The 25,206-nt window shown below is 41.8% G+C and overlaps 1 protein-coding gene across 3 annotated transcripts in view; it reads left to right on the top strand.

Moving 5' to 3' along the window:
- The first annotated feature begins 6,981 nt into the window (after window positions 1–6,981).
- Window positions 6,982–25,206, top strand: part of brca2 (BRCA2 DNA repair associated) — a 127,469-nt gene continuing 109,244 nt past the window's right edge. The window contains exons 1-3 of one of the 3 annotated variants that reach the window (XM_072262931.1): window positions 6,982–7,086; window positions 12,077–12,181; window positions 16,706–16,942. In XM_072262931.1, coding sequence (XP_072119032.1) covers window positions 12,124–12,181; window positions 16,706–16,942 — 295 coding nt within the window. In that variant the 5' untranslated portion in view covers window positions 6,982–7,086; window positions 12,077–12,123. Of the gene's footprint in view, window positions 7,087–7,302; window positions 7,358–12,076; window positions 12,182–16,705; window positions 16,958–25,206 lie in introns of those variants that run through there. The other 2 variants (XM_072262930.1, XM_072262932.1) reach the window with 2 other exon arrangements.

Genomic DNA, 25,206 nt, shown 5'->3' with positions numbered 1-25,206 from the left:
TAACAAGACAGCCGGCGGGGGAGTTGTGTGGCGTACATCAGGCCTTCATGCCTCGGGGTTGCCCGTTTCGGAAACCGAGGAAGGAGACGCCCGAGCTGGTTGTGTACCACTGGATTCCCTGGTGGGTTGGGAGCTGCCCCTCCTGTCCGTGCTGCCCTCCAGTGTTCGCTTCCGTGAAGACAAACTGGACTGCGTTAGCCTGCGGCTACTCTTGGGTGAGGTGAGGAACTGCTGCAGACTGTTCCTCTAAGTATAGCTCCTGGACAACATCTATGTACCATCAATCAGTCTTGCTAATAAAGTACCTCAGCCCGAAATGTTGATTCTTTGTTCCTCATCATAAACGCTGCCTGACCTGTTGAGTTCAATCCAGCATTTTGGGTGCATTGCTCTGGACTTCGACCCTCCATAGACTGTAACCCATCCTCTTTAGCCAGGGAGCCTCACCCTTCATCTGACCTGACAAATCCTGTATATTTCAGTCTATTCGCCTTTAATTCTGCAAGGACAAATGAACTCAACTTGTCCCTGATGCTGTAAAAAGACATTTGAGCTCACATCCTGAAGTAATAAAGACCAACATACTGTTTTCTGTCCCAGTTGCCTCCCGTGGCTGTGTGTTAGTTTTCAGTAATGTGTTAGGACAGCTAGATCTCTTTGAAAATCAACATTTCCTGATCTCTCACCATTTAAAAAAATACACTATATATTTTCCTTTGGGGTTGTGATACAGTAGAAAATGTGGTATAGTAGAAAACTTGTGAATGGTATTTTGGTGCAAAGAGACACTATCCTATGAAAATGTATCTAAATTATCATCTTCTTATGTTTAAAGGTAAAAGGGATGGTAGCAGCAAGCCCTAAGAAGACATACAAAAACAGAGAACACAGAGCACCTGGAGTCAATGCCGAGTTATAGAAAGAAAAAGTTAATGATCACATAATACAGTTCAACCAGCTTCCTGTGGCATCCCACATTAAACCTTCTGATGTTGGTTAAGAAATATCTCCTTAAAAAAAACAATGACTAAAGACCAAAATAAACTCCCATTCATAAAGGAAGTTAATTCTACTCATGCATCTATAAAATCCCGTGGCCATGATAATGTCATCAACTAATGTTCCAAAACCCTACAAACTAATGACAACCCCATCATTTGATGATATTGCCTGCTTTAAACAGTGCCTACCACAAACCTATAAACAGAAACTGATCTGAGCAGTGAGGTCCCTGGTCTTAACCTCCCAGGTAAAGCCTACACATTGATTAGTCTTCTGGAAGAACACAATGGCATTGAGCCATCGAGTCTGCTCCGCCATTTCATCATGGCTGATCCCAGATCCCATTCAACCCCATACACTTGCCCTCTCGCCATTTCCCTTGATGCTCTGACCAATCAGGAAGCATTGACAAATGTTGCTTGACACTGCTTACTGAGTTCTTCCAACAGATTAGTGCTGCAGATTCCAGCATCTGCAGTCTCTTGTATCCAAAACCTACATAAACATATACAACCCAAGGACTGGACAGATCGTGTGGCTAACATCAGCACCAATGCCATATTTAAGTTTGCTCACAACACTGCTGTCATAGGCTGAATCAAAGGTGATGACAAATCAGCATATAGCAGGGAGATTGAAAATCTGGCTGTGTTGCCACAACAACAATCTCTCAAGCAACACACATCAAAGTTGCTGGTGAACACAGCAGGCCAGGCAGCATCTGTAGGAAGAGGTGCAGTCGATGTTTCAGGCCGAGACCCTTCGTCGAGACCCTTCGTCAGGACTGACGAAGGGTCTCGGCCTGAAACGTCGACTGCACCTCTTCCTGCAGATGCTGCCTGGCCTGCTGCGTTCACCAGCAACTTTGATGTGTGTTGCTTGAATTTCTAGCATCTGCAGAAGTCCTGTTGTTTGCGTTTAAAAACAATCTCTCACTCAGTGTTGGCAAGACCAAGGAACTGATTATTGACCTAAGGAGGTACCAGCTGGAGGTCCAGGAGCCACTCGTCATCGGGGGATCAAAGGTGGAGAGGATTAGAAAATTTAAATTCCTTAGTGTTATCATTTCAGATGACCTGTCCTGATGTCAGCAAGTAAGTGCAATCACGAAGAAAGCACAGCAGTGCCTCTACTTCCTTAGGAGTTTGTGGAGATTTTTGATGACATCTAAAACTTTGACAAACTTCTACAGATGTGTTATGGAGAGTATATTGACTGGCAGCATCACAGCCTGGTGTTGAAACACCAATGCCCATAAGACTATTAGACATAGGAGCAGAATTAGGCCATTCAGCTCATCGAGTCTGTGCCACCATTTAATCATGGCTGATCCCAGATACCATTCAACCCCTTACACCTGCCCACTCACCATTTCCCTTGATGCTCTGACCAATCAGGAATTTATCGACTTCCGCTTTAAATATACCCACGGACTTGGCCTCCACCGCAGTCTCTGGCAGAGCATTCCACAAGTTCACCACTCTGGCTCAAAAAAAAATCCTCCTTCCTTCTGTTCTAAAAGGTCGCCCCTCAATCTTGAGGCTGTGCCCACAGGTTCTGGATACCCCCCCCCTAGAGGAAACATCCTCTCCACATCTACCTTATTTAGTCCTTTCAACATTTGGTAGGCTTCAATGAGATTCCCATGCATTCTTCTAAACTCTAGTAAGTACAGGCCCAAAGCTGCCAAACGTCCTTCATTGTTAACCCCTTCATTCCCAGAATCATCCTCAAGAACCTCCTCTGGACTCTCTTCAATGACAATATATCCTTTCTGAGATGAGGGTCCCAAAACTGCTGACAATACTCCAACTGCAGCCTGACTAGTGTCTTATAAAGCCTCAGCGTTATCTTCTTGTTTTTATATTCCCCTTGAAATAAATGCCAACATTGCATTTGCCTTCTTTACCACAGACTCAAACTGTGAATTAACCTTCAGGGAACCTTGCACGAGGACTCCTAAGTCCTTCCGCACCTCTAATGTTTGAATTTTCTCTCCATTCAGATAATAGTCTGCACTTTTGTTCCTTTTACCAAAATGCACTATCGTACATTTCCCAACACTGTATTCCATCTGCCACTTTTTTTCCCATTCTTCCAATTTGTGTAAGTCCTGCTGCAATCGCATTGCTTCCTCAGCACTACCTACCCCTCCACCTATCTTCTTATCATCAGCAAACCTTTGCCACAAAGCCATCAATTCCATTATAGAAATCATTGGCAAGCAATGTGAAAAGTTGTGGTCTCAATACTAACTCCCTAAGGAACACCACCAGTCACTGGCAGCTAACCAGAAAAGAACCCCTTTATTCCCACTCACTGCCTCCTGCCTGTCAGCCATTCCTCTATCCATGCCAGTATATCTCCTATATCACCATAGGATTTTATCTTGTTAAGCAGCTTCATGTGCAGCACCTCATCAAACACCTTCAAAAATCTAAGTAAATAACATCCACTGTCTCTCCTTTATCCACCCTGCTTGTTACTTCCTTGAAGAACTCTATCAGATTTGTCAGGCAAGATCTCCCTTTACAAAAACCATGCTGACATTGACTTATTTTATCATTAGTTTCCAAGTACCTGAAACCTCATCCTTAATAATGGCCTCCAACACTTTCTCAACCACTGAGGTTAGGCTAACTGGCCTATAATTTACTTTATTTTTGTCTTCCTCCCTTCTTAAAGAGTGGAGTGACATTTCCAGTCCTCTGGGACCATGGCAGAATCAAGTGATTCTTGAAAGATTATGACCAATGCATCCGTTATCTCTTCAGCAATCTCTTTCAGACTCTGGGATTAGTTCATCCGGTCCAGGTAACTTATCAACCTTAAAACCTTTCAGTTTGTCTAGTACTTTTTCCTTCATATTAGCAGTGACACTCACTCCTGCTCCCTGACATTCACGTACCTCTGGCATACAGCTAGTGTCTTCCACAGTAAAGACTGAAGCAAATTACTTATTAAGTTCATCTGCCATTTCTTTGTCCCCCATAACTACCTCACCAGCATCATTTTCCAGTGGTCCAATATCAACTCTCTCCTCCATTTTACTCTTTACGTAATTGAAAAAACTTTTAGTATCCTTCTTTATATTATTGGCTAGTTTGCCCTCACATTTAATCTTTTCCCTTCATAAAGTTTTTTTAGTTGCCTTTTGTTGGATTTTAAAAGCTTCCCAATCATCGGACTTCCACTCACCTTTGCTCCCTTATATGCCCTTTCCTTGGCTTTTATGCAGTCCTTAACTCCCCTTGTCCAGCCATGGTTGCCTAGCCCTGCCATTTGAGAACTTTTTTTGTGGGACATATCTATCCTGCGCCTTGTGAACTATTTCCAGAAACCTTCAGCCACCTCTGTTCTACCGTCATCCCCACTGGTATCCCCCTCCAATCCACCTGGGCAAGCTCCTCTCTCGTGCCTCTGTAGTTCCCTTTATTCCATTGCAATACTGATACATGTGACTTATGCTTCTCCCTGTCAGACTGCAGTATGAATTCAATCATATTATGATCACTGCCTCCTAAGGGTTCCTTTACGTCAAGGTGACTAACAAAATCTAGGTTATTACGCAACAGTCAATCTAAGATAATCGTTTCCCTAGCAGGCTCAAGCCTTGAACAGAAAATCCTACAAAAAATACTTGTTCAGTTACACATCCTGTCACAGGAAAGTAGCATCTATCATCAAGGACCCCACCACCCAGGTCATGCGCTCTTCACTGCTGCCATCAGGAAAAAGGTTCAGGAGCCTCCGGACTCATGCTACCAGGTTCAGGAACAGTTATTACCCCTCAACAATCAGGCTCTTGAGTCAGTGAGGATAACTTCATTCAGCTTCAATGGCCTCATCACTGAATAGTTTCCACAACCAATGGACTCACTTTCAAAGACTCTTCATCTCATGTTCACTATGCTTATTGCTTATTCAAAGTTCATAATAACATTTATTAACAGAGTATATACATGTCGCCACGTACAACCCTGAGATTCTTTTTCTGTGGGCATACCTAGCAAATCTATAGAACAGTAATTGTAAACAGGATGTGTAAACTGTAAACATCAGGAACTGTTAACTGTAAGCAAACTGTGCAAATGCAGGTAATAATTAAATAGCAATGAATAATTAGCATGAAATAATAATATTAAAGAGTCCTCAGATGAGTGTAGCTATCCCATATTGTTCAAGAGCCTGATGTTTGAGGGGTGGTAACTGTTCTTGAACCTGGTGGTGTGAATCTTGAGGCTCTTGTACCTTCTACCTGATGGCAGCAGCAAGGAAAGAGCGTGGCCTGGGTGGTGAAGGTCTTTGATTATGGATGCCGCTTTTCTATGGCAATGTTTCACGTAGAAGTGCTCAATGGTTGGGAGGGCTTTACCTGTGATGTACTGGGCCAAATCCACTACCTTTTGTAGGATTTTCTGCTCAAAGGCATTGGTGTTCCCATACCAGGCTGTAATGCAGCCAGTCAGCACATCTGTGGAAGTTTGCCAAGGTTTTCAATGACAAGCCAAACCGCAAGAGGTTCCTGAGGAAGTAGAGGTGCTGTTGTGCTTCCTTTGCAATTATTTTTATATGATAGATGCAGGATAGGTCCTCTGAGATACTGACCCCCAGGAATTTAAAGTTACTGACCTTCTCCACCTCTGAAGATTACTAGCTCATGGACCTCTGGTTTCCCTCTCGTGAAGCCTACAATCAGTTCCTTGGTGTTACTTACATTGAGTGAGAGATTGTTGTTTTTACACCACACTGCCAAATTTTCAGTCTCTCTCCTGTTTGCTGATTCATCACCCTCTTTGATACAGCCCATAACAACAAACTTCTATATGGTGTTGGAGCTGTGCTTAGCCACACAGTTATAGGTGTATTTTGCGTAGAGCAGAGGGCTAAGCACACATCCCCATGGTGCTGCTGTGCTGATGGAAATTTTGGAGGAGATGTTTTAGCCAATCCGAACTGATCGGGGTCTGCTAGTGACGAAATCCAGGATCCAATTGCACAAGGGGTTATTGAGGCCCATGTCTTGGAGTTTACTGTTTAATTACCGGGGGTGATGGTGTTAAATGCAGGATGTAATTGATAAAGAGCATCCTGATGTATGCATCTTTGCTGTCCTGATGCTCCAAGGGTGAATGAAGGGCCAACAAGATAGTGCCTGCTGTAGACCTGTTGCTTCAGTAGGTGAATTGAAGCGGATCCAAGTCGCCATTCAGACAGGAGCTGATATCCTTCAACACCAGGCTCTCAAAACACTTCATCACTGTGGATGTACGTAAGTGCCTCTGGCCGATAGTCGTTTAGACAGGTTACCGTGCTATTCTAGGGCACCAGTTTGATTGAAGCCTGCTTGAAGCAGGTGGGTGCCACACACTGGCAGAGCAAGAGGTTGAAGATATCCGTGAATACACCAGCCAGTCGGTCAGCACAGGTCTTCAGTACTCGGCCAGATACTCTGTCCAGACCGGATACTTTCCTTGGATTCACTCTCTTGAAGGCAACCCACACATCATCTTCCAATACTGAGACCAGAGGATCATCAGGAGACCTGGGGGTGCACCATGGTTCCTCCCTGTTCTGGTGGTCAAAGCGTTATTGGTGATCTGGTAGTTATTCATTTATAATTACTATTTTTTTCTCTTTTGTATTTGCTGTTTGTTGTCTTTTGCAGTCTTTCATTGATTCTATTATGGTTCTTAGATTTACTGTATATGCCCACAAGGAAACAAATCCTGGGATCATATCCTGATTTATGAACTTTTATAAAAAATTTATTAACTTTGAACTTTGAAAAAACGTGCAGGTGAAATGTGAGGAATATGTAAAATTATAGTTCCGGCGATTTGTCAGATTATTGCCCAGAGAGTTAACTCCCGCCCGGATCAATTGCTGGTGACATCACAACCATTTGTACTTCATTGGCTAAGGCCGTTGAATAAATCTTGAACTACACTGGACTTTGAACTACACTGCCCTTCCTGCCACACTAATCCATAAATCACATTACAATAAGGGAAACTGGATAAATTCTACAGCAACAACACATTGAAAGGCATGCGCGCAGGATCGTGTTTTCGTCCTGAGACTGTAAGTAACAACAACTTTATTTTCGTGTTGTATTTCCGGGCGACGTCACAGAGGCACGGGGATCGGCTTGGCGTAAACGGGGGAGGGAGAACGCCGGCTCCCATTGGCTGGGCGCACTGACCAATCAGCTGTGGCGTTGTGCGTGAGCGCGCGAGTTTATTTGGAGCTGGGAATGTTCGGGAAGATTCAGGTAGTCGTCCTACGCTGCCAAAACGTTGTAGCTTTGGTGAGGCGGCGGGCAGCTCGGGTCGACGGCACGAAATTTCACCAGGTATGAGTGTAGATTTAATTTGATTTAAGGCAGTGGGCCTATTACTATGAGTTAGCAGCGCCGCACTTACTGTCGTGTGTCCCCACCACCACTCAAACTGCCTGCGCTGCGTAGGTTACGGGGATTTGCTGTCAGGTCAGGTACTGGGAATAGTCTTAAACTCTTTCAGTTAGAAGGGGCCTTAACGGAATCTTTGTGTCTTTAGCCGAAAGCGAGATCGCGAAGGACTGGAGGGCAAACATTGTTGTTCCTTAGGTAAGTGGTGAGGAGATTATTGGGGAGGATTCTTAAGGATAGGACCCATTCGCAGCTGGATAGTACAGACATTACTGGTAGCATGATTTTCTGTGGGGGAGGTCGCGTCTTAAACCTTAATCGTGAACACGAGATTCTGCTGATGCTGGAAATCTTGAATAACAAAGTGCTGAAGGAACTCAGCAAATCAGGGAGCGCCTATGGAAGGAAATGCACAGTCGATGTTTCAAGCCGAGACACTCAAACTACTAAGATGGTGACACACTTAGTTGCAAAAACCTCTCTGGGTCCAATCAAGGGTGCAGTTATTCTCCTTTTACTTTTTTTAAAAATGATCCCAAGACACTGAACATCAAGTACTATAAGTCAACCCCACTATCGAGTTGCTCGATAGTGGTGGAGCTGGGTTTGTAGGAGGAGTACAAACTGCCAGGGGTAAGTGAGAGAGAAGGTGGGTGCGTGAGGGAGGGGTGATGAATTAGAATTTTATTTCTTACATCCAACTCACAACGAGGGAGTAAAAATCTTTGTTGCGTCCCCGTCGCTACGTACAAGCAGTAAGGAAGGGAAATGTGGGGGGATATTGCCCAAACACTAAGATTGTGTACATAATTGTTTTGTATACATGTATGTGTAGTCAGAATTAAGAAGCTGGGAGGTGGTACGTTTTTTCCCTTTAGCGTTGAGGGTAGAGCGCTGGATGTTTGCGTACATTGCCCTTAGTGAAGTTTTGACTGGGTGTTTCATTAAGGGCAGATCCAGAAGAGACATGGGATCCATGGAGACTAGGTAGATTGGATTTAAAAATTGGCCTGGCCGGAGAAGACAGGAGAAAAATGTTATTCTGACTGGAGCTCTGTGACCAATAGTGTTCTGTGAGGATCAGTGCTGGAGCCTCTTGTTTGTGATATATAATAAATGACGGATGCCAATGTAGCTGGGCTGTTTAATAAGTTTGCAGACATGAATATTGGTGAGTTATGAATAATGAAGATTGTCAAAGGATTTAGCAGGATATTGATCAGTTGGAAATGTGGGCAGAGCTGGCAGATGCAATCTTGACAAGCGTGAGGTGTCGCACTTTGGGAGGTCAAATGTAAGATGAAGGCAGTGAATGTTAGAATTCTTACTGTGTGGAGGGATCAAATCCATAGGTCCATGAAAGTGGAAACACAGGGTAGTAAAGAAAGCATATGGCAGACTTTCCTTCATCGGTGAGTCATAGTCATACTTTATTAATCCCAGGGGGAAATTGGTTTTCGTTCCAGTTGCACCATAATTGATAAATAGTCATAGAACCATAAATAGTTAAATAGTAATATGTAAATTATGCCAGTAAATTATGAAATAAGTCCAGGACCAGCCTATCGGCACAGGGTGTCTAACCCTTCCAGGGAGGAGTTGTAAAGTTTGATGGCCACAGGCAGGAATGACATCCTATGATGTGTAAGCGTTGGGAAATTACTGCAGCACTATAGAACTTTGATTGGGCCACATATTAAATGTTGTGTGCTTCGCTGGTCACTCTTTTATAAGAAGTAGGTGGAGGCTGTGAGAAGGGTGTATCACAGGATTACTGGGATGTTTGTATTAGAGGGAATATGCTGTTAGGAGAGATTGGCCAAATTTGAGTGATTTTCCCTGGAGTGTTAGAAGCTGAAGAGTAACCTGATAAAAAATAAATAAAATTGACAAGCCTAAATAGGGTACCTAACATTTTCCCCCTCAAATCCTGTAACAATCCAGCATCTCAACAAAACTCACTCGGTTGTAATGGTGTAAAGATCATTATGGTCTTTCCTGCTCTCCTTGATATGTCTGTGTCCCTTTTCCTCGCCCCATGCTTAGGCTAGGATTAAATTGGGGGATTGCTTGATGGTGTGTCTCAAATGTCTGGAAGGACGTACTCCACATTGTTTCTCAAATAAATAAATAAAGATGTCAAAGTGTTAAGATGGACAGTAGTTTTTGATGAACTTTAGATCATGGTCTCTCAGGGCTTGCTATTGCATGGTGGATGCTTTTTGCTGAAGCAAGTGGGGGGATGGTTGATGCTTTTGCTGCTGCTTGTGGGAGGGGGCTTCAGGGTTCTAACATTTGTGTCATTCATTCTTTGGTGTTTTTTTTTCTGTTTCATGGATGTCCGAAAAAAGGAAGGATTTCAGGTTTTATACTGTATATATTCCCAGATATTAAATTGAACCATTGATCCATTGAAAACAGGATAGAGAAAAGACATGGAATAATGGCAGTGTTATGATACTAATGAAGAATTTCACTATGCAGGTAGATTGGGAAAATCAGGATCCCAGAAGAGGGAAATTGTAGAATGCCTGTGAGATGGTGTTTTAGAACAGTTTGTAGTTGAGCGCACTAGGGAAAAGACTGGGTGTTGTGTAATGCACCAGATTTGATTAGGGAGCTTAAGGTAAAGGAACCCCTAGGAAACAATATAGAATTCATCCTGCAGTTTGAGAGGAAGAAGCCTCCGTTACAGTGGAATAAAGGGAATTACAGAGGTATGAGTGAGGAGCTGGCCAAAAATGATGAGAAGGAGACACGCTGGCAGGGATGACAGCAGAAAAGCAATAGCTGGAGTTACTGGGAACAACTTGGAAGAAGCAGGATAGATGCATCTCAAAGTACAGTAGGAGTATTCTAAAGGGAGGACAAGAGACCCATAGTTGACAAGGGAATTCAAAGACAGCATAAAAGCAAAAGAGGGGGCAAGTAATACAGCAAAAATTAGTGAGACCCATAGCAGATTGGGAAGCTTTTAAAAACCAACAATAGACAACTAAAAAGCCATAAGGAGAAAAAATGAAATATAAAACTAGTCAGCTATATTAGAAAATAATACCAACAGGTTGTTCAGATATGCCTTTTCACAAGGTCTAACAGTTATGTACTTTGTTTCGCTATCAGTTTGTAACTTTTTTTTCCCCCATAATCTTTTGCCTGACGCCAGCCCCTAGGCCTGAGTCGACATAGTGGTAGTAACCTTTAGTTCTCCATGGCTACTTGTTTTAGCTGCCAGTTTTCCCAGAGATGTAAAGTGATTTGGTATCATGTTAACCTGCCTCCAGTACTTCCTCTGCCATTGAAACAGTTTTGGAAATCTATTTTCTCTACAATTTCTAAAGCTTTAAAAATTAATTTACAACCTAATAAATTGACAGTTTTGTTCAGTATAATCCCTCAATATATTCATGGTATTTCTATATCAGACCAACACGTAATTGCATTTGTTACATTATTGGCCAGAAGGGCTATTTTATTGAAATGGAAAGATGTCTCTGCTCCTACTTTGATACAATGGTTCTCTCAGGTGATGTTATGTCTTAGTTTGGAGAAAATCAAAAGTTGAACTTTTGATCCTCGATTTGACTTTGAGAAAAGGTGGGGTTCTTTTGCCTGCTACTATCATCTGATTTGAGTTAATTAAGATGGTTTCCTTCTCATTCTTGTTTAAATGGATTTGAGTTGGTGGATTGATGTTTTTCTTTTATGGAAGCTTGTATGGCGTATAGCTCTGGGGTCGTGCTCCCAATGTTTTTTTTTCTCTTTTCGTTTTTTTTGTTAGCAGGGGTTTTTTTTGTTTTAGTTAGTAGGGGTTTTTCCCTTTTTTTTTCCCCAAAAAAAATTCTTAACACTATCTTATTATTATTGATATATTGTTTAGCTTTGTTAATCAGTTATTTGGTAATTTAATTCCTCATTGTACATATTGACATGTTGACCTGATTACTTTAATGTATTTTTTGATCTCGATAATAATCAATAAAAAAGATTTTAAAATGAAATGAAATTATTTAAACCTGCCTCCTACTTCCTCTGGCAGCTTGTTCAATATAGAAAATTTAGCTGGCCAAGGACAATGTTTTTAACACAGAATGGTTGAAAGATGGAATGAGCTACCAGAGGAAATAGTAGAGTGGGTGCATTTACAATGTTTATAGGTGTTTGCACAGCTTCATGGATAGGAAAAGTTTAGAAGGATATGAGATAAATGGTAGTAGGTCAGCATGGATAAGTTGGGGTACAGGACCTGATTCTTTACTATGTAGTTTGATTGTGTAAACACCACCTTTTGTGAGATTGCTGTATAATTCTAGAACCCCATTCCCACAGCCCTGGGGAAAGGGCTCTATTTTTTTCTATGCTTGTCATCATTTTATAGACCCCCTGTAAGGTCACTGTTAAGCCTCAACAGTGACATATTTTGCTTGCCTAAATGCATTTGTTTCCAGCAGAATCTTTCAGCTTGGTTCCAGGTAAAGGTTAAAAGTTCAACCAGGTGTCAGGCATTAAAGTGCTCTATTTAGAATCTTAATTTTTATCCATTATTTTGTGGTGGCTTAGCAAGAGCCCACAAAATGTGGATGTTCTATCATTTTGTCTTTTTTGGTTGCATTTCTGATGTGGAAAACCTTTCTGGGAATTTAAACATTTTCATTTTCACAGGAAGAGCTGCGTTCAGATTGGTCAAGAGTAATATTCTGTTCAAGAATATGAAGGAACAAAATTCAAATCAACTAATGTTTGATTTTGTAGCACTCTGTCGGGAAGGTAAGGTCTAATGTCATTTTCTTTTTTTTTTTGCCATAAAGTGGCAAAGCAGTTCAAGGGGAAAATCTTTTGCGTGCATATCGTCATTTTGTTTGGTAGAATTACATTTCATGCTATAACCATTTTGCTGTCTTTTTCATTTGACTATCTTTAGACAATAAGATATAGGAACAGAATTAGGCCATTCAGCCCAACACGTTTTCTCGTGAACGCAGCAGGCCAGGCAGCATCTCTAGACAGAGGTGCAGTCCTGACGAAGGGTCTCGGCCTGAAACGTCGACTGCACCTCTTCTTAGAGATGCTGCCTGGCCTGCTGCGTTCACCAGCAACTTTTATGTGTGTTGCTTGAATTTCCAGCATCTGCAGAATTCCTGTTGTCAACACGTTTTCTCCACCATTTCATCCTGACTGATACAGTTCCCTTTCAACTCCATTCTCCTGTCTTCTCCCCATAACCTATCAAGCCCTGACTAATAAAGAACCTATCAACCTCAGCCACCTGTGGCAGTGAATTCCACAAATTCACCACCCTTTGGCTAAAGAAATTCTTCCTCGTCCCCATTCTAAATGGACATCCCTCTATTCTGAGGCTGTGACCTCTGGTCCTGGACTCGCCCACCATAGGAAACATCCACTTTAGCTAAGCCTTCTAACATCCGATAGGTTTTAATGTGATCTCCCCTCATTCTTCTGAATTCTAGTGAACATATGCCTAGAGCCAACTGTTAATCCTTTCATTCCGGAATCATTCCCGTGTGCCTCCTCTGAACCCTCTCCATTGTCAACACATCCTTTCTTAAATAAGGGGACCAAATTTGCTCTCAGTAATCCAAGTGAGGCCTCACCAGTGCCTTATATTCTAGTTCTCTCAATGCATGTTAACATTGCATTTGCCTTCCTTACCATAGACTCAATATGCAAGTTAACCTTTCGGGAATCCTGCACAAGAACTCCCTAGTCCCTTTGCACCTTGGATTTTTGAATTTTTTTTCCCCGATCAGAAAATAGTCTTGCTTTTGTTCCTTCTAACAAAGTGCATGACTATACACTTCCGGATTCCATCTGCCACTTCTTTGCCCATCTCCCAATCTGTCATTCTGCAGCTTCCCTGCTTCCTCAGTACCCCTCCACCTGTCTTCGTATAGTCTGCAACCTTGGCCACAAAGCCATCAATTCTGTCAACCAAATCATTGACGTACAACGTAAAAAGAGGAGGTCACAACACAGACCCCTGCGGAACACCACTAGCCACTGGCAGCCAATCAGAAAAGGCTCCCTTTATTCACATTCTTTACCTCCTGCCAATGCTCTATCCATGCTACTATCTTTCCTGTAACACCATGGTCTCTTATTTTGTTAAGCAGCCTCATGTGTGACACATTGTCAAAGGCCTTCTGAAAATCCATGCATACAACATCCAACATTTCGCCTTTGTCTTTCCTGCTTGTTATTTCCTCAAAGAATTCCAACAGCTTCGTAGGGTGAGATTTTTCCCTTAAGGAAGTCCTGCTGATTGAACTATTTTATCATTTGTCTTCAAGTACCCCTGAAACCACATCTTTAACAATTGACTCCAACGTCTTCCCAACCACTGAAGTCAGCCTCCCTCCCTTCTTGAAGAGTGGAGTGACATTTGCAATTTTCTAGTCCTCTGGAACCATGCCAGAATCTATTGATTCTTGAAGGATCATTACTAATTCCTCCATAATTCTTCAACTACCTCTTTCAGAGCCCTAGTGTGTAGTCCATCTGGTCCAGGTGAATTATCTTCCTTCAGACCTTTCAGTTTCCAAAGCACCTTCTCCCTAATAGTAGCAGCTGTACTCATTTCTGCACCCGACACTCTCGAACTTCCAGCATTCTGCTAATATGCAAAGTATGTAGTTTGTCAAATCCTTGTCCCCCATTACTACCGCTTCAGCATAATTTTACTGCAGTCCGATATCTACTCTTGCCTCTACTCTTTATAAATCTTTTAAAAAAAACTTTTCATGTCCTTTTTGCTATTATTAGCTAGCTTTCCTTCATATTTAATTTCCCCCATGACTTTTTTAATTGCCTTCTGTTGTTTTTTTAAAAGTTTCACAAGTCCTTAACTTCCCACTAATTTTTGCTCTGTTATTTGTCCTCTCTTTTGCTTTTACATTGGTTTTGACTTCCCCTGTCAGCCACAGTTGCGTCATCCTGCCTTTAGAATACTTTACTACTTTGGTATGTATTTATCCTGCACCTTCTGAAGTGCTCCCAGAAACTCCAGCCTGATATCCCTGCTAGTGTCCCCTTTCAATTAACTTTGGCCAGCTCCTCTCTCATGCCTCTGTAATTCCCTTTATTCCACTGTAATACTGATACATCTGACTTTATCTTCTCCCTCTCAAATTGCAGGGTGAATTCTATCATATTGTAATCTCTGCCTCCTAATGATTTCTTTACTTTAAACTACCTAATCAAATCCGGTTCACTAATCAACACCCAACCCAGGATAGCTGATTCCCTAGTGGGCTCAACCATAAGCTGCTCTGAAAAGCCATCTTGTAGGCATTCTAGAAATTCTTTCTTGGGATCCAACATCAAATTGATTTCCCCAATCTTCAAGCATATTGAAATCCCCCATGTCTGTCATAACATTGCCCTTTGACATGCATTTTCTATCTCCCGCTGTAATTTGTAGCCCACATTCTACTGTTCATGGCTATATACTGTAATCCCAATCAGGAACTTTTTACCTTTTCAGTCTATTAATTCTATGCACAAGGATTGTACATCTTCTGATCCTATGTCACTACTTTCTAAGGATTTGATTTGATTTTTTACCATCTGAGTTGAGCCACACCACCCCCTATGCCTACCTGTCTGTCCTTTAGATACAATGATATCCTTGGATGCTAAGCTTCCAACTATAATCTTCTTTCAACCACAATTCAGTGATGCCCACAGCATCATACTTCCCAATCTCTCGCTGTGCTACGAGATCACTACCTTATTCTGTATACTGTGTGCATTCAAAAATAACATCTTCAGTCCTGTATCTGTCACCCTTTTTGATTTTGTTCCCTGTTTACACTACAATTTTGCCCTATCATTTGCCTGTCCTTCCCAATAGCCTTACTGCACGCTGCCCCTGCTTGTAAACCAACAGCCCTATTACTCTGGTTCCCATCCCTTTGCCAAATTATTTTAAACCCTCCTCAACAGCTATCGCAAACCTGCCTGCAAGGATATTGATTTTCAACCCCCTCCCACCCCCGGGTTCAGGTGTAACCCAATCATAATGTACCGGTCATATCTTTCCCAGAAGAAATCCCAATGATCCAGAAATCTGAAAACCTGCCCCTGCACCAGTTTCTCAATCGTGCATTCATCTGCCAATCATCCTATTCTTACCCTCACTGGCGCATGGCATAGGCAATAATCCAGAGTTTGCTTCCCTGGAGGTCCTGCTTTTCAGCTTTCTACCTAGCTCCCTACATTCTCTCTTCAGAAGCCCCTCACTTTTCTTACCTTTGTCATTGGTGCCAGTATGTACCAAGATTTTTAGCTCCTCGCCCCCCACCCCCCCTTCAAAATGTCCTGGACCTGATCCGCGATGTCCCTGGCACCTGGGAAGCAACGTACCATCTGAGTGTATGGCAGTCACAGAATCTTGTGTCTAGTCCTCTAACAGTTGAATCCCCTATCACTACTGCAGTCTGTTCTCTTACCCTCTTCCCTTCTGAGCCACAATGCAGACTCTGCCAGTGACCTGGTCACTGCGGCTCTTCTTCCCACCCCCGGTAGGTTTTCCCCTCAATGGTATCCAAAATGGTATACTTATTATTGAGGGAAATGGTCACAGTGGTACTCTTTACTGGCTGGCCATTTCCTTTCCCTCTCCTGACAGTCACCCATTTACCTGCCTCCTACAACTTACAGGTGACCACCTCTCCTCCTCCTCCTCCCCCACTCCCCGAGCTCTTATCTGTCACCTCAGTACCTCAGTTTCCTGTATGAGCTGAAGGTCATTGAGCTGCAGCTCCAGTTTCTTAACACATTTTCTGAGGAGTTGCAACTCGGTGCAGATGTAGTTATCTGGGAGGCTGGCGGTCTACCAGAATTCCCACATTTCACACACAGCCCCCAGAGCCATTCCTACTGTTCTAACTATGCACTAACAGATGATGAAGAAGAAACTTGCCAGTTACTTACCTCGCACAAGCCTGATAAGCCAGTGTCCCCACTTCAGCACTGGTCCACTCACACAATAGCCACTCTGCTTGTCCCTGTCTTATTTTTATTTGCCCTTCCTATTGAACAGCAATTATAATAAGATGAATGCCAGCAAAAGTTCCTTTTTTAAATATCTTGCTGTCTCTGTCTTCCTGACCTTTGTGAAGTCCCCCCACCAATTCAACTGCAACTATGTGCTGCAAAAACCCTTTTTTCCCTCAATTACACTTCAGAGTAATCAAAGTGTGGCCTTAACAAAGTTTGATTATAGGTTTAACATGTACTTTTAGAAGAAATGTTTATTTTTCCTCATTGCAGATTTGGAACCACTATGTCAAAATTGGTTTGAAGAACTAACTTTGTCAGCTTGTTCTGACCAGTTTAAACAACCTGGAGCTGATGTCCATATTGCTACATCTGGTCACAATAATGATTACTTCAAAACACCATGGCAGAAACAGAATTTACATAGTCAACTAGAATGCACTCCATTAATCTTCAGTGGTTTCCCTTTAATAACTTCTGTATGCACATCTGATCAAAGGAATGAAAAAAGTAAGCTGAAACCAGGTAAAGGCATGAAATTATGCAAAAATTATCAATGCACATTTGCGTCATGTTTGATTTTGTTGGCTGATGTTTTTCATATCATGTATGATTTTTTGAGCTTATGTTAGCTTAATAATAAATCACAACTTGCCATATTGCTTACTATTAATTATACATTCATATTCAATGGAATTAACCATTCTTTTACAGGATTACATAGAATGCAAGATGCAGAAACAAGTGTTTTAGCCCAACCAGTCCATGCTAGCATACTTCATCCACATCTTTTCTCAATTACACTACAGAGTAATCAAAGTGTGGCCATAACAAAGGTTATATAGGTTTAGCATAGTACTTTTCCATTCATTGAGAAACAGATTGTTCTGCTTGGTTTGCTTTCTTTAAGGTCTTGCTAACCTGTGGCAGAGCTTGTTTTACCACTGATATGTTTATACCATGAAATCCTTTAGTTTAGTTCCTCCTCTCCCATAGATTTGAATAGACCAAATAATAAATAGTGTGGTCCTTCATATTGTGCGGAATTAAAAACAAGGGTAAACTGGAGGATGATTGGTGGTGGGGGAGGGGGAGAGTGTTTATCTATTATGTTATAGAATTAAAGGTAAAATTGAAAGGAGCAATACTTGGAGGTAATTTCAAAAATATGGGATATTGAGAAAATGTGCTGTTTGGTATAAAGGTGTCCCAGCATCAAAAGAACCAGAATTAGAATCAGGTTTATTATCACCTGCATGTGTCATGATATTTGTTAACTTGGCAGCAGCAGCGGTTCAATGCAATTCATAATACAGGTTTCCCCCGCCATCCAAAGGTAGAGCGTTCCTATGAAACGGTTCGTAAGCCAAAATGTCGTAAAGCGAAGAAGCAATTACCATTTATTTATATGGGAAAATTTTGTGAGCGTTTGCAGACCCAAAAATAACCTACCAAATCATGCCAAATAACACACAAAACCTAAAATAATAGTAACATATAGTAAAAGCAGGAATGATATGATAAATACACAGCCTGTATAAAGTAGAAATACTTTTCTACAGTGATTGCCTGCACAGATCTCCATAGCGAAAATCTCACGCAAGCGCTGTTGGCATAAACGCGCTCTCCAGTAACCTTTAAACTATGAAGCTGCCAAATCTACCAAATAACACATAAAAATACACAGCCTATATAAAGTAGAAATAATGTATGTACAGTGTAGTATCACTTACAGGAATTGGGAAGACATCGAGCACACTGATGATGGGGTGTTAGACTGAGGTGGTGCAGTGGCCCCCACCCTCCAGGCCTCCGACTGATACATTGCCGCGAAGCACGCAGGGGTAGCCGGGAGGCACCCAACACATCTTTAAGAAAAAAGCCACAATAAACATGCCAATTAATTAGGTGCAGCCCGGTACGTAAATGTCGGCGCAGATCAGAGGCAATTGCCAATTGCATCGGCACTGATCTGGGCCGACAATTATGTGCTAGGCGGCACCTAATTAATTAGCATGTTTATTTCAGCTTTCTTCTTCAAGATGTGGTGTGTGCCTCCCGGCTACCACTGCATTCTCCGCGAATCGGTACAGTATCTGTCTGGGGCCCGGGGGTTGGGGTGGTGGGACACGGGGGTGTCATCTCATCGTCAATCAGGGCAGGCAGCTCATCTTCTCCTATGACTGCCTGTCTCAATGTCAAAGGTCAAGGTTCGTCGTCTGCTGTGGCTGATGTGGAAGGCTTGCTTGACTGCTGAACCTCGTGCATTTTTCTATCACACAGTTCTTTGTAAGGACTCAAAACATTCTGCAAATATCTCCTAAATCTACATACCCTTTCAAAATTAAAGTCGTACTTTATCATTGCAGCGAAAATTTCACGCAGTTGCTTCACGTTCAGTTCCTGGACGACTTCACTTTCGCTACTGCATTTGTTTTCGATTGTTATCCTTTCCTCTTCCGATTGCATCAGCTCTTCATCTATCAATTCTTGGTCATGGGATGCCAAAACCTCTTCAACATCATCTTCGTCAGCTTCCACAAGCCAAACTCACTTTGTCCTTGCTTCGTTCACCACGATCAAAACGCTTAATTATGTCTAGTTTTACGCTAAGTGTGATACCCTTACGAACTCTTTCAGGCTTTTCCGACACCTTAGAACTCATCTTGCTAACAGCTGCTGAATACAACATCTTTAAGCAATGCTGGCGAGAATCCGGGGGAGAGCGGCTGCTCGGGGCGCGCGCTGCCTTTTATCGTGAACTGATTTTTTTATCGTGCACTGCCTTTCTTCGTAACAGTGGAAACACCTTCTGAAAGCGAAAACAGGGTACTAATGTAGGTCTTTCGTAACAGTGAGGTTTCGTAAAGCGAACGTTCGAAAAACGGGACACCTCTATAGAAGAAAAAAGCAAAATGTAATAAGCAAATAAATTAAGTATATGTATATTGAATAGATTAAAAATCATGCAAAAAACAGAAATAACATATATTGGAGATCAAGGAAATCTTCAAAAGGCAAGGCTTCAAACAGGTGGCATCCGTCATTAAGGACTGCCGTCACTCAGGTTATGTCCTATTCTCTTTGATACCATCAAGGTACAGGAGCCTCAATGTTTAAGGAATAGCTTCTTCCCCTTTGCCATCAGATATTTGAACAGATAATGAACCCATGAACACAACTGTACTACTTTTTCTCCTCTCTTTATGCACTACTTAAAAAAAAAAAATTGTATATGTATATTATACATAGTTTTTTGTGTATTGCAATGCCGCAAAGCAACAAATTTCAGACGAGACAATGGGGTAACCCTTTGGGGCACCCTTTGAAAGAAGGGTAGTGCAGTCTGATGTGACCAGAATGAACGTATGAACATTAAATTTTCCTGAATGCTTTTGCTATCTCTTTAATTTGGAAATTATAGAAGAAAAACTCAGCTTATTAAAGAAGAAAGACGCATAGCAAGACAAATATGTGACCAGAATGAACATTAAATATCCATGAAGTAAATTTGAGGGAATCAGGCTTGCTGGGTCGGGTCTGGAATTAAATGTCTGATGTAATGATGGATTTGGCCTTGAATAATCACAGAAGGATTCCATTGATTCCTAGTTGGAATAACTTCTTTGGTACCAAAGGATGTAATTTGGAAGAGGCAATTTATTGTCTGATGTTTTTCCTGAAGTCGTTTGCAATAGGTTCGTCATTGCTGTACAAATTGAGAAGTTCATTAGGTAGAGGCTGCAAATTGCCTATCCTGACCTTTCCCTTCTTGCAGCAGAAATGTGCGGTTTCTCCGGTGAATAGGAAGGCACGACAGTGAGGGCATACTCTTGACATTTTGGAGATGTGCATGCTTGTCCTCCTCTGTCTCATCTTCTCTTATCTTTTTTGTCCTGACCCTTTGATCCTGGAGTCGTGCGGCCCTGGCCTCATCTGATTGTTGTTCTCTCCCTCTCCTTGCTGCTTCCCGATGACGTTTGGCATCATCTCTTGACCATAATGTCCCCCTTCTCTTTCCACGTGGCATAATTAGGCTATCCATATATTTTTACCCTAATTCTTGATAGGAAGCAGTAACACCAAAGCCTCTAAGCTGCTGTGGCTGGCCGTGTACATGCGTCAGGCTGTGGTGTCGCGGTCTCCATGGAAGGTGGAGCCGGCTCTGTGAGTATCGTGAGGCATTGCTGAGGGTGGGCGTGCGCATGCGTCGGGCTGTGGCGTCCCGATTTCTATGATGGCTGAATGGGCCTCAGGTGAAAGGGATCCCGTTGATTTTTAGCGAATGAGCAATTTGATATGAATATATAACCCTGAACTTTGCCTGCATTCTGTAAGGTAGCGCATTTTAATTCGATTTAGCCAAAAAAAACTGCCGCTGTAATGCACCGTTTGCACTAATTGGAGGTCACAAACAGACAGACAGACAGCATGAAAGTTTTAGTATTATACAGACTATATACCAGTGATATTAACCTAATCTCATTCTAAGGGACCAAATTGAGCAATGAAGAGATGGTGTTTTGTAGGGTTGCAATGAGGTTTTGTGAAGAGCTAAAGATGGCAGTGCAACGCAGCTCACCGCGGGCACTCCGGTGGTGATGTCTGTTATTTGTCAAGTAGGGTGCCGTGCATAATCCTGATTTGATGGAGACGGATGTGAGAGCACGGAGGAACATCTGGTGAAATTTCTGAAATGCTTGCTTTGCTGCTGCTGCTATTGTGTGATCCAGAATCTCTGGATGAGAAGGCCCGGAGTCCTTGGCTTTGCTTGTTGCTCGGCGGCCAGGGCCGGGGTCGAAGCGCTCAGCAGAGGATGGTGCTCGGAGAGGCTGGTCGGAAGCTCGAAGTTTTTGGACAGACTCAAATTCCGCTGCGGTCGGGTGCTTCCAATGGTGCTGCATCTGCAAGTTTGCGGCGCTTGGAGGTTCATGGCAGGGAGGGTTTCTCCTTTCTACCGTCTGTGTGAGATGATGAGGCTATCGGGACTTTGAGATTTTCTTTTACCATGCCCATGGTCTGCTCTTTATCAAATTACGGTATTGCTTTGCACGGTTGTAATTATATGTTATAATTATGTGGTTTTGTCAGTTTTAGTCTTGGTTTGTCCTGTGTTTCTTGTGATATCATTCTGGAGGAACGTATCATTTTTTAATGCATGCATTTCTAAATGACAATAAGCGAGGACTGAGTGTCCTCATAATCTAATCTAATTATCCATGAAGAATAAACTGATAAACTGTTGGAAATATCCAGCAAGTCAAGCAGCAAACTAATTGTTGATGGTTCAGGTGAAAACCCTGCTTCCATCCCAATGCAGTGCTTTGACACAAAATGTTGCCTATTCCTTATACAAATACTGCTCGATTTACTGAGTTCTTCCAGTATCTGCTATCTCTTCTGTCTCAACAATATGCAAACAATTTGGCTAGATAATACCTTTCATTATTTTGAACAATTTTGTCTTTGTGGGACTTTAAGATCTAAATGTTGTAAATTGTAAGAATATACAATTTGGAAGTTCCAAGAAAACCTTGTTCTATTCTGTTCTCTCGTATCCTGATCTTCTCCCCACCCCAAAAAAAAACAACAAAAATATGAACATAAGGCTCTTCTATCTGAGTTTTTTTCTGAACTTCCTTGTGAGCTTAGAAATACTAGGTAGATAGTATTGGAGATAAATAAGCTAATGTGAACAAGGAACTGAGGAAGAAAAGAACTGCTCTTTAACAGTTATACAACTGACAACACAAAAGGAAGCCATTTGATCTGTTAACTGTGTATTAACTCAACAAGAGACCAATCCACTTAGTTCTACACCTCTGCTTTTTCCCCTCAGCCCTGTAAGTTCATTCTTTTGAGAAACATGTCCAACTTTCTATTAAATACTGTACCTCTTTTCTGCCCTTGGCAGTGCATTCCACATCCTGACCACTTGTGTTTCTAAAATAAAAACATTCTAATCAGTTGGTTCTTTTGCAAGTCACCTTATTGATCTTGCCAATAGGAGCAGTTTCTCCTATCTGTTCTGTTCATGCCCTTCATTTTTTTTTTTTTTTTTTTTAAAAGCATCTTTCAACGTTTCTCACTCCCATTTACCCAGGAGAACAAACAGAGCCTCCATTCTCTCTCTGGAACTATTTTAGATTTCCCCGTGTTTCTGAAGTCTAAATACAGCACTCAGAGCTGTACAGTTACTCCATTTGTGGTTGAACCAGTGTTTTATAAACATGACTTTGTTGCTGTTCTGCTGTTTGCCTCTTTAGAATCCCTTGGACCTAAGCTATTTAACCACTTTTTCAACCTGTTCTGTCATTTCCAGACCTCTTCTATCTCTTTTCAGAATTGTGCACTCTAATTCAAGTGGCCCTTTCCAATCCGCCCAACAAAATGTAACATAATCTCTCACAATTTCATTTGCCATTACTGAATCAATCCTTCAGTTGTATACGGACATATGAAGTAGGTCAGTCACCCTCAAGTCAGCTTTCATTTAATTAAGATCGTGGTTGTTCTGATTTGTAACCTCACCTCAGCATTCCTGTCTTCTTGTTAACCTTTCACCTCTTTGCCTATCCCAAGTCTATCTATTCTGCCTTTTGGGGGAAAAAACCCTTTTTCCAGAGTCCTTGCAAGGTATTTGCTATACTTATGGTTCGTTTTGATGTAAGCAGTCCTTATCAAAAAATGGGCCTACTCCCTTTTACTCTTAGTATACCTGTAGAACTCCTAGGATTTTCCTTAACCTCACCTGATAGATTCTTCTCATACCGTCTCTTTGCCCTCCTGGTTTCCCTTAAGAGTATTCATAATCATTTTGTAGTCATAAAGGAACTTGCTCAATCTCAACCTCTTAAACCCAGTGTATGCACCCTCCCTTTTCTTGACCAGAGTTTCAATAGCTCTCATCAGCTATGGTTCCCTAAATTTGCTAGGTTTACTCTTCACCCTGACTGGGACCTGCTGCTCTTAAAAGCTTCTCACTTGCCATTCATTCTTTTTCCCTTCAGCCGGCTCACCCACTTGACCTCTGGCTGGATTCCATCTAATACCTCTCTGCATGCACTCCGCCCCCCCCCCCCCACTTCCAAAATTAGCCCTGCTTCAGTTGTGGAGCTGTTATAACAGATCTTACCCTGAGGATCTGTTCTATCCTTATAACTTGGCTCCAGGCTTCATTGCAATCTTGGCAAGAGTAGCACATCGCTGTTGTGATCTTGAGCCTGGTAAAACTGGACTTTATGGACATTGAGCGGAGAAGAGTTTTGATGGTTGGAGTCCTGCATTACATAAATGAAGGTGATAATGGTTATTGATGGTCATTTAACCCAGCCTTGGGGTATGAATGTTTGAGTTCCTCACAGCAGTGTCCCATTAAAATGTCTTCAGCAACTTCATTAATGACCTTTCTTTTATTAAGTTCAGAAGAGTCGTTCCTTCCTGGTTGCACAAAATCAATTCATTTACAAACAACTGCAAACTAAGCAGTCCATATCTGCATGCCTCTGATCAGACTATACATTTCAGGCATGGTCTGGTAGGTGGAAGGTAACATTTGCACCACAAAAGTGCCATGTAGTGACTTTTTAAAACAAACAGACTAATCACTAGCTCTTGATATTCAATGGCATTACCAATCATGAAATCCCCAGTGTCAAAATCATGGGGTCACCAATAAGCAAACACAACTGAACAAGCCACAAGTGCTGTGAGTACAGGAACAGCTCAGAAGCTGGGTATCTTATGGTGAAAGGCATTCCTTCTGAAGTGCCCCAAATGATTTTTCTGGTTTGATAGAATAGACTGAATTTATTTTTTTTTTTTTTTTTTGGAGTACCCTCCACTTGCCTGGAATTCCAACACAAACTCAAGAAGTTTGGCATTATCCAGGACAAAGCTGTCCATTTAATTGTCACATTAAGCATCTTAAACACTAATACTCTCTATCATTGGGGCAAAGTGGATGCAGTAAGTTCTGTCATTAAAATTGCTACTCATCTGCCTGAGACTACTGCCACCTCAAAGGGTGAGCCAATGCAGTTTAAGAAGCTTTTTAACCACTACCACATTGGTGACTTCAGAGTTACATAATCATGTCTGCATAAGAATTGCAGTTTTTCATCTTCCTTTGGCAAAGACAGCAAAACAATTTTTTAATACAGGTCCACAATCCCTTATCCAAAATCCTTGGGGCCAGTTGCATTTCAGAATTCAGAATTTTTCGGATTTCAGACCCCCCCTCCCATACCAGAAAAACACGTACGCTCATCCCTTATTTAACCTGTCTCAGTGCAGTGGACTTTAGGACCTGGCGGCGCAGCAAACCTACGCACATCCTCCTGTATACTTTAAATCATCTCTAGATTACTTGTACGTAATGCAATGTAAGTATTTGTTATACTGTATTGTTTAGGGAATAATGACAAGAAAAAAAATTATTTCCAACAAAAACATTCAATAAAACAAAAATATACAGCTTCAAATGAACCGAATCAAACACATGGTAATTGACATTGGAATAAATGCAGAGCATCACTGTCACTGTCACTATAAAACTTAAATAACTTGTCTTTCTATTTATTTAAATCATATACAGTGGCAGTTCCGACACTATTTTCTTCAGTAAGACGCCACACAGACACACCACGATCAAGCTTCTGCAATAAATCCACTTTCTGCATTGTTGATAATGATAGATGCTTCCTTCTCTTTTCTCATTGTTACCCATAGGGGTATTTGCAGCTCTTTTTGACATTTACACAGTGAAATTAAAC

This window comes from Mobula birostris, chromosome 7 (assembly GCF_030028105.1).
Source record: "Mobula birostris isolate sMobBir1 chromosome 7, sMobBir1.hap1, whole genome shotgun sequence".
Lineage (NCBI taxonomy): Eukaryota > Metazoa > Chordata > Chondrichthyes > Myliobatiformes > Myliobatidae > Mobula > Mobula birostris.
This window is presented reverse-complemented; position numbering and strand designations above follow the sequence as displayed.